Consider the following 9,690-nt stretch of genomic DNA (forward strand, 5'->3'; position numbering starts at 1 on the left):
TTAGCACGCCATAGAATAGTCAAAAAGAAAAAAAAAAAAGGAAAAGAAAAAGAAAAGAAAAAAGAAAAATAAAAGAATCACGAAAACGTGCATCCCATCATTCGTTCATGGTACATGCAATAATTCATTGACAACATACGGAGTACATATCCATATCACATAAAAAAAAATCATTTTTCCGTCCCAAATCCCGTCATAATCATATCTGCCTGCGGCATAGTCATTACGGTCATAACAGTGTGTCGTACAAGACAGAAAGGAATATAAAGAAGAATAAGAAGAAAGGAAAAGAAAAGAAAACAGGTGTTCCCACTCCCAAACACCACAACCCCATAAGCCAACCATAAACAAGCTATAAACCGCCGTATTTCCGGCTCTGGAGACACCCATGATCCCTGTATAATGGGTATAGCGACCATGTTTCATACCCCAGGTTCACTGCCGGATTGAAGCACGGACTTCATAAAAGTACTGTAAGTAATGAATGCAGAAAAGATGTGAGAGAATCGGTTTCGGCACGACGATCGACGACAGTCTATATCGATCTAGGATTCCTAAGCCTCAACTTCCTCTGCGCTGCGTCGGGATGCAGAGTATGTATTTGCCCCACTGGCCCGGCCTAGAGGAGCTGTTGTTCGTCTTTTGCGCTCAAGGAATCTTCGTTTTCCGGCTCGGGTCTCGAAGTGTCGGGGAATTGCAGTCGGTTCCTGGCCCGCAGCCAGCATAGTACTGCGCATTTTGTTTCGATACGCGTCAACTATTTCCAGGAAACTGGTTAGTCTCTGCTACCATTCCAATTCCTCCTTTAAAGCTCGTGGTAAGGGAGCCACGTCGATGACACGGGTGTGGGCGACGGACAGTTTCCCGATCCGTCGACGCCACATGTAAGGGATGCAAATGAGTATGGGGAATTACGCACGAGAACGCTGTAGGAACAGCATGCGCCCAGCGAAGACACGACTTTGGCTCCAACTCATTCGATAACCCAGGTCGTTCAATAAGACTTCCTTCTTTCGACGTGCTCGAGACAGTTTTGGAACAGCAATTTCATTATCTCCATCGACACTGGGGGCCGGGACCAGAATGCGCCCGACAGTTGGGGTTTCCTCCTCATCCTCCTCATTCTCGTCCTTGATGTATCTTCTTCCAGGAATGACTCGGCCGGGAGGGTTCCTCATTTGAACGGGGAAGTATGTTCGAGGGTAGACGGAGTTCGACATTCGGTATGAGTCGGGGATCTCGTTCATGTCCACCTGATCCAACATAACTTTGACACGAACGCGGCAACCCCGCTGATTATCGTCGACGAGTATAAACTTGCGGCGTTTACCCTCAGGAAATACGCCGAACAACGCATCATTGCTTGGGTTACGCTCATCATCGTCGTCGTCGTCATCCTCGACTTCCTCTATCTTGCTTGAAGATGTAGCAACAGCCGGGTGCCGCCCAAGGGCGGCGATCCCACTATCCCGAATGAGAGGGGGTATTGAAGGGCCCCTAGCACCCCCTGAAGGAGGTGGAAAGGCAGGGAAGCCGTGAAATACCTGGGCAGTGCGAATCTCCGTCGGTGAATGTCCAGGGGTCGGATGACCGTCCGGAGCAGGTGGACGATTGGTACCATTCCCAAAATCAGCGGTACCTGTATTATGAACAGACCAGGTTGTATATTAGCCTACACTGAAATGCATATTGTGGATCGTGATTCAGGGCGTCGAGGGTACAGAGTCGATGGTAAAATAACAAACACGAAAGGGTATGGGTAAAACAACAAAAGACGAAGGCCACTCCAGACACAATAGAAATACATAGGGTACAATATCCACCACTTCACAAGGCCTCCTCTGTTCAAACATGGTATCCTTCCGCACGGTGTTATGGAAATATAGATGGATGGTACATGATATTAAGACAAGACCGCCATTTGATCAATCTTGAGAATGGTGGCGAAAACAAATCATACGTGGTGGAACATACCGCTTACTTCCTCATTACTCGTATTTCCCTCAGGTTGAGCATGGTGGTGATGCAGTTGCGGAGGGCCCATGGCTAGAGGACCCAATGACGGGCGTGGACCGGGAGCTGTCAAGCTAGCACCGGGAACACCGGGTGCAACAGGTGTTGCAGTGGCCATGTGAGAAGGCGGCTGTGCTGGGAGCCCTTGCCGTCTATTCATCTTGGCCATCCTTCTCACACGCCTGCTTCGAAGTCGGGGATCTTGATTGCTATTTCTCCAGCTGTCAACTGCACGTTGGATCAAACCCCGCTTTCCCCTCAATGCCGGGTTAAGCTCTGCCAAAGCCCATCCAACAGCATTACATTCTGTTTCGTAGACTAGTCTGTTACCTCTGTATTGGTCCTTACTGCAGCAGGCTCGAGGATAGACACAATTCTCCGTCTTGAACTCCTGGCTTAGGCTATCCACGTTAACGGATTCAACATCACAACGGATGGTGTATTCCATCTTCACACGGTCCCGAGAGTACTCAAAAGCAATCCACTGGACTCCGTTGCTGTCCTGTCGTACGACCAATGGGGTGGTGGCTGGAATGGGGCCTGGTGCAGCGCTAGTACTTGCTCCGATAGCTGAGTTTTGATGATGCACACCGCTTGGAGGGATTGGGGCACTACTCGCTGCAGGAAGTGGTGGGTTCAAAACCGTCCGTTGTGGAGGTGTTGGCTGTTGCTGAGCCGTAACTGTGCTGGGGCTAGTCGCCATGGTGACAGCTGGTGCTTGGGTATGGGGTATAGGCGCAGAACTGGTCTGGTGAGGCAATATCATCGACTGCGACGTGAGAGGGTGCTGTGATGAGGTGTGTGCGTACGGTGAAGGCTGCACAGGGTTTATAGGAGAATATGGTGGGTAGCCATACATCTGCGATGCCATCTGTGGCGATTGACCGTAGAGATTCCGGCTGTGCTGCTCATGTGACTGAGAAGTTACTGATGCTGGAGAACCGGACTGTGGTGTTTGGTAGATTGGAGGGTAAGGCCGCTGCATCTGGGTTGCTGTTGCCATCATTTCAGGAGGTCCTAGCAACGGGTTAGTGACGAAAGAAAATGGCCCGAATGGAATTCCTGAAACGGTTGGCGACTCGATCTTGCTCTAGCTTCAGGGATGATATGACTGGCTATGCCTGTAGAGGATATGGAGTGTCCATAAGGGCTTCTAACTCACCACTTGAGGGATACTGTGCTTGTGCACTTGCTGCCGTATATGGAGGATGCGATGCGTAATACGCTGGCTCTTGTGTGGGTGGTCCGTATGGATTCTGATGGTGCAAAATTCCGTTTCCCAGGGTGTGGGAGGCGTATGGTCCAGAAGATAGACTTGTGCTGGGCTGAAGAGGCGAATTGGGGTGCTTTTGCTGTTGGACAAGACTCGCTGGCCTTGGATTTTGAAGTTGAAGATGTGGTGGGCCTTGATGCCCTGAGTGTCGAAACTAGACACAAATCTAGTTAGCTTTTTTTATAGCCTGATATTCTAGGAAACACTATTGGAACAAAGTCTCCATGGGTAAGCAGAGAAGGGCAACAGATTATGGTATGAGATTGCACGCTCTGATTGACTGGGTGGACTCATTTTGTGTTGGCAATGATCGTTGAAGGCCTGGATGTAGGGGAGCTCCACAGAGCTAAGTCCATAGCATTGCAAGATGTTGCAGATAGCTTGGTTCCAATGGTGGATCTATGCCTCAAAGATAGGAGTAGATCGGTGAAACATTTCACTCGACATCACCGCTGAATTCTATAGGAAAGGAGACACCAAATTCCCTTTCATGTTTTCCTGTACTCTCCATAGAGTCCTCCAAGAGTTCACGGAGCAGCTCAGCACAAACTTGATGCCAAACACGTTTAATGAACGCGTATGCCACATTGATGGAAGGGTTACCAACAAATGGTCTTGGCGAGGCCGAACAACGCAGTATCTCAATGCCTGGGGTCAGGTATAACAGCAGAACGTATTCAGGTTCCTCATAGCTCGGTGATACAGAAAGTGGTTCATGCCGGGGCTTGTGGTTTGTGAAGGCATCCACATTCGGCTTCAGGGGTGAATTCAACTCCGGACGTAGTCAAGATACCAATTGAAACAAAATAGCAAAGGAGGTGGCCCATGGTTCTGCCTCAGCTTAAAGGCAAGCATACCCATGGATGGAGCTCTCTGAGTGATCGTGACAGGGAAGATAGGTGGTAGAACTGACGACGGTTCTTGAGTACAGGCCCAAGAGTCCAGGATCTCTAGCTTATCGCCGAGTCTCTCTTGGTAAACCTCATGCAATAGCTGGGTTGTCCTTGAATGGAAATGGTGCTATTGAAAGGTGACTTTGAAACAGATCCAACGCGATTCTAGAAAAAAAAAAAAAGAAAGAGAGAAAGAAAGAAACTAGAAACAAAAACAAAACAGCGGCACTTACATGGTCGTCAGCAGGCTCGTCTTTGTATTTGGACGTCGATGGATGGGCTAGGTCAGTCTGAACCATGCCGGTCATGACTGACCTTTAAGTGGTCTGCAAACGAACTGTCCTGTTATGATCGATGGATTCGACCGGTACACTGTGACCAAAGGCAATTTAGGTAATGTTCTATTAGAGTTCTCTTTGCAGAAAGGAAAAAATGGAAAGAGATGGTTTGGGAGACGACAACGTTTTCGAAGTGGCCACGGCTGTTGTGACAGAATTGCACGGGCCAAAAACCAACGAGCGGCTGACAGCAGGGTGGTACCTCGTTGGGCTATGGCTCTAGACTTTGAGGCAAGGGATCTCTTGATGAAAGATTAAGGGTGTGCTGTAAGAGCCAGTGTAATGTGGAGGGTTCCAGGGTTGTTATTTAGCTGCACCGGAGGCACATCCTTCAGGTAGACAGGCGTCAGGGCAGAGAAAGGAAACTATCCCTAATATGGAATGGGAGGACCGGGGGTGAGAGGGGAAAATATTAAGGAAATAATTAAAAAAAAGAAAAAGGAAAAGGAAACCAAGAAAAAAAACAAGAGAGGACAAAGGAGCGAGTGAGTGGTGGGGATATCAGGAGGGAGTTTGTAACTAGCGGGACGGTGGTGTAATATGGACCGGGGTGGATGCAGGATACAGGAGAACGATGCGATGTGAATGTGACAACCTTGGGAAGTGGAATGAAGCCCAGATTAAGCCTGGAGCTTGGAACTGGGGCCGAGAGATGATATAGATTAGATGTCTGGGAAGAATGATTTGCAGCATGCAGCGACGGTGCGTGGAAACGAAGAATGAAAGGACCCAGAAGCCGGACGAACCTTGTACGGGCAGAGCAAGGACTTTCTTTCAAACGCAAAAAGAATAGTGTGCAGAAGATGACCGTTGAGCGTCCACGTCGAGTCCTGGTCTCGGTGTATTGTCTGATTTGCTTCCGGATTGCTTGTGAATAATGAAAAAAAAGAAAAAGAAAACCAAGAGAAGTCGAGGGGAACAGATCGTAAAAAAAGGTTAAATATAAGAGTACTTTTTTTATCTTGAACTTCGTAAAAAAAAGGATAAGAGAAGAAAATAAAAAATAAAAAATGATTTAGTAATTTATAAACCAACGAAAACAAGTTCCAAATAAGAAGAGACAAAGACAAAGACAAAGAGTCGGATTGACCCGCCGAGTGATGTGACGACAATTTATGATAATGGAAAACACCGCGTGCCAATAGTCGGCTCTTAACTTCTTGTACCCTCCAAAGGAACCAGAGGTATCGGAAGGGAGCAAGTAAGAGAGAGGGAGGTGGAGGGAAAGAGGTGATAAAGAAAAAAGAAGAAAAAAAAAAAACCAAAAGAGAAGGAGAGGGGAGTAATACTACATGTCTAGACTGTCACTCGACAATTGTCTTTAATAAGGTAACGGTAGAATTAGTTAGTACTTTTATGTATGTAGGTGTTGCAGAGGCAGTATGAATACTGCTGATAGCCATGTACAATTTCCATCACAAGTACTCCTAATAACAATAAGAATAATAATTAAAATGAGGGCACTAGTACGGAGTAAATTATTATAATCTCGAACCATGACTACGATTATTGATATTATTATTGTTGTTGTTGTTATCATCATTAATAATAATATTATTATTCTATAGAGGTAGAATTCTCAAGTAAGAAAACAGAAGGGTAGAGAAAAGAAAATATGGAATAAAAGAAAAGGGAAAAAAGAAAAGGCTCTGTCAGACACATGCAGCTAGGGAAAGTTCTGTTAACATTGCCCACACCATCAAACCAGAGCGGGAATGGTGAGGGAGAGCGGTTGTGTGTGGGCATGGGTGTGTGTCCCCAGGCGGATTAAGTGTGTGCCTGTATGGCTGTGACAGATCGGGTTGGGCACGATCATTGATCGCTTGCTTTCTATTTTTGCTTTAGCCCTGTCGCAATCAATGTTACCTTTCTTTTCTCTCTTTTCCTTTCTGGGACTATGATGGAGGTTAGTGAGCACTTAGTGTCATTGTTGTCTGGGAGGGAAAAAATAAATAATAATATAAATAATAATAATAATGATGATGATGGTAGTGAGCGGAAAAAGAAGAGGGGGAAAAATGAATTAGAAAGAACGGACATGACTGCAACCAAAAATCCCAAATCTAAAATTCCCCATTGGTATCTAGAAAGTCGCATAACCCACTCCAACCTCTTTAGGTTTGGAAACTTTGGCTTGGATGGTCTGGAATAATGAAGATTGGCGCCGGGAGGAATAGGCACAGTACAGTAGTCAATTTAGTTTAGTTTGGTTTAGTTCATCGGGGGGAAGTCGGCGGCTATGTGGGTTATTCTCTTAAGCCTTTCAATCATAGTGCCCCTTCTTCAAAACAGGAAAAAGTTTAGTGGAAGTTAAGGAAGCTAACGTCGTGTTCCAGGTTTGGGATCTCGTCGAGGCCGAATTCAGGTACCACCACACAGGTCAGCTTGTTTCACTCACACGAGCAAGTCCAGGATACCCACCAGCCATCCGAGAACGAGGATCATCGGCATCGTGACTTGAGACGGATCAGGAGCATCAGCCATCAATCCATGATCTCCCTTCCACTAACAAACCAATCTAAAATTGATAGCTTCGTGCTGGGCCCTACCTCCACTTAGTGCATATGGAACCAGTAATTCAGTATCAGTGGGATCGTCTACTTAGTACTAGGTAGATTGGTATGAGATAGGAGTATGCTTGCATTGTATGTACATACATACATCCAGAGGCGTATCAAACATTGCAAACCGCCCATATATTGTGACCACGAGACCATGGTGGTGTTGGGAATTAAGATGATGATGATAAAAATACTCATTCTGGGCTGCTGCGCAGCAAGTATGGCCCGACTTACAATTTTTCTTTTCTCGTTGCCTGTTCATTTTGCCTTTTTCCCTCTTTTTCTTTCTGGGTAAATCAATGTTCTTTTTCTTGTCCTAAGCCCGGAGTTGGTAATAGCAAACTTAACGCAATAATACGCGCGACTCGATCTGGTTACACGTCGGTATGGAAACAACCGATCTGACTTGCTCCCGTCAGCCTTGTTCCCACTTTTCCAAACGCCACACGCCATTCCAATCCACCCCTCCCGAGCCATCCATCAATTAGAACCCACTTGTGAGGGGCACACCGAGCAGCTACCTAATGATGATGCTACAATGTTAGAGTTCCGAGGAGAAGAAAAGCAACACGAGACTATGTCAATAATCCAGAACTACAAATTGTAACTTCCTAATTCATTCCCCGTCCCTCCCTCTTCGGTCCCGTCCAAATAAACTCGAAACAGCCTAACGGTGTTCGGCCGGATGATTCTCCCTCACTTACCTAGATGAGGATGTCACTTACTGCTGAGCCTGAGAAATACTTGTGTAACCCTAAGCCGTAAAGGGGCAAGCGGCTGATCGATCATTACCCTCTTCTGTTTCTGTTGCGTATCGGCAACCAATCTTTGCACCGTGCATTTCAAACCCAACCCAAGATTAATTAAAAAAAGAAATGAAGTCAGAAAAATCATGTAGAAGGTCCAAAAGAAAGGAGAGAGGGAAAATATCGATATGGATATGAATAAAGAAAGAAATTGCGATGACTTACCCCGTGCAATTAGCGATCGAGTCACCTTGTAATCGTTTGGTTGGGGTTTCCTGGTGCCCCAGAGACATCCTCGGAGCCGTAGCCACAACGCTATCTACTTAATTTGAGTTGTCCGTCGGGGCTCGCTTGAATCTCCAGATTCCCTTGAACAACCAGCCTCTGAAGCGTCAGGATTTCATGTCTTCCCCCCCCCCCCACATGTACTTCCGTGCAATCAGCCTGTGCGCCCACCCGGCTTAGTGAGTCTTGGCATTTTTGGAGAGCGACACTTCGAGGCCCTGCCTCTTTTTTTTTTTTTTTTTTTTTTTTCCCTCTCCTCTCTTCTTTCAAATTTACCTTCCAAATGAGACATGAAGCCCAAAGTAATAAAAGAAGTAATAAGGCAGCCTCGGCCACATTGCAACAGAGGCATTTTTTTCTGAGCTAAGATAAGCTCCCCCATCCATTTTCCAAAACATAGACAAGCATGGGATTGGTCTCGTGCATCGTACCCATGTGAAAATTAAAACTAAATCTAGCAGCGGGTGCGCGTAAGATCTCCATCATCTTGGAATTGCTGGGGTCTCCATCATGGCCTGTAGGTATCCGGACGTGCGTGCATGCCGCTGTTGATACCCATAGTATGTCAAAAGTAGTATCAGGGGAAATGATACCTCAATCACAAGGTTAATCAGTCGACAGATATGTGCATGTATGTATGCATGGTCGGACTTACTGTGGACGTTATACTTTTTACTTTTGATATCCTGCACTTTGCTCTGCGCACTTATTCTGCAGTCTATTCTAAGCCCTGAACAGATGCTACGTAGGTACCTAGTATGAGAGGGGGTGCGCTTGTTGCCGTTACGCTTGTGGGCAATGGGGAGCTCCCTCAGCTGTCGTCGATAGTAAGCACTCTCGTTCGTAAAGCGTACCGTTGTTTGGTAGGTTTGGAACATCGGAAAATGCCCTTCCAGAACAGGGCTAGTGGGAAGGTCGTCGTCATCAAGAAAAAAAAAAAGAAAAAAAGCTCTCCCCTTTTCAGTACACAACTGCTGCGCCGCTTCATCGCTTGAAAAATCAACCGGCCACTCCTCCAGGAGACCATGTGTACTCCGTATGGCATGCTCACCACCTTAGCTGCCTTTTAGTGTCGGGTCAGTGGAGCCTTTGGGCTGGACGCAAGCAACGGTGTCAGGCTTCCTCGGCCTACGATTGGCACAAGCCTTTGTGATCGATGCAGGGTGCTCAAGACCGCCCATCTTCCGCCTCCATAGTTCCGTATCCCCCCCGGTCGCTTGCCGTTCACCGGCCACTTCTAATTATTCATCCTTTTTTTAATGATTTTTTTCTTCTCCCTGAGAGAGTATCTTGAAATCCCGCAGCTGATGAAATTTTTTATTTTCTATTTTTTTGTTTTGTTTCACATGACTAGCAATAATCCTTCTTTGTTGGATTGGAAATTGAAAACCCACACACATATCGAACGTAGTTCCAGAACAATCTCAGACCCATCTTATTTGAAAAATCACACTGCAACACTTGTGCAGAATTCAGCACGCAGGCAATTTGAGAAAGATAGCCGCGCTCTCGAGATAGTTTACCACAATAAAAAAGAGGGGCAAGTGGGCAAAGCTTTGGGAAACTATAGAGACGCGGAGC

The 9,690-nt window shown here is 46.4% G+C and overlaps 1 protein-coding gene across 1 annotated transcript; it reads right to left on the reverse strand.

Moving 5' to 3' along the window:
- Positions 1–21: 21 nt before the first annotated feature.
- On the reverse strand, positions 22–4,487 carry BDV27DRAFT_170723 (uncharacterized protein; the record flags this gene model as incomplete). The annotated part of the gene is made up of 5 exons (XM_032075395.1): positions 22–757; positions 920–1,639; positions 1,975–3,030; positions 3,176–3,440; positions 4,413–4,487. 5 exons carry the CDS (start codon positions 4,485–4,487, stop codon positions 555–557), a joined length of 2,319 nt encoding a protein of 772 aa, XP_031920369.1. The 3' UTR covers positions 22–554.
- Positions 4,488–9,690: the final 5,203 nt, after the last annotated feature.

Source organism: Aspergillus caelatus (genome assembly GCF_009193585.1).
Source record: "Aspergillus caelatus strain CBS 763.97 unplaced genomic scaffold BDV27scaffold_495, whole genome shotgun sequence".
NCBI classification, from domain to species: domain Eukaryota; kingdom Fungi; phylum Ascomycota; class Eurotiomycetes; order Eurotiales; family Aspergillaceae; genus Aspergillus; species Aspergillus caelatus.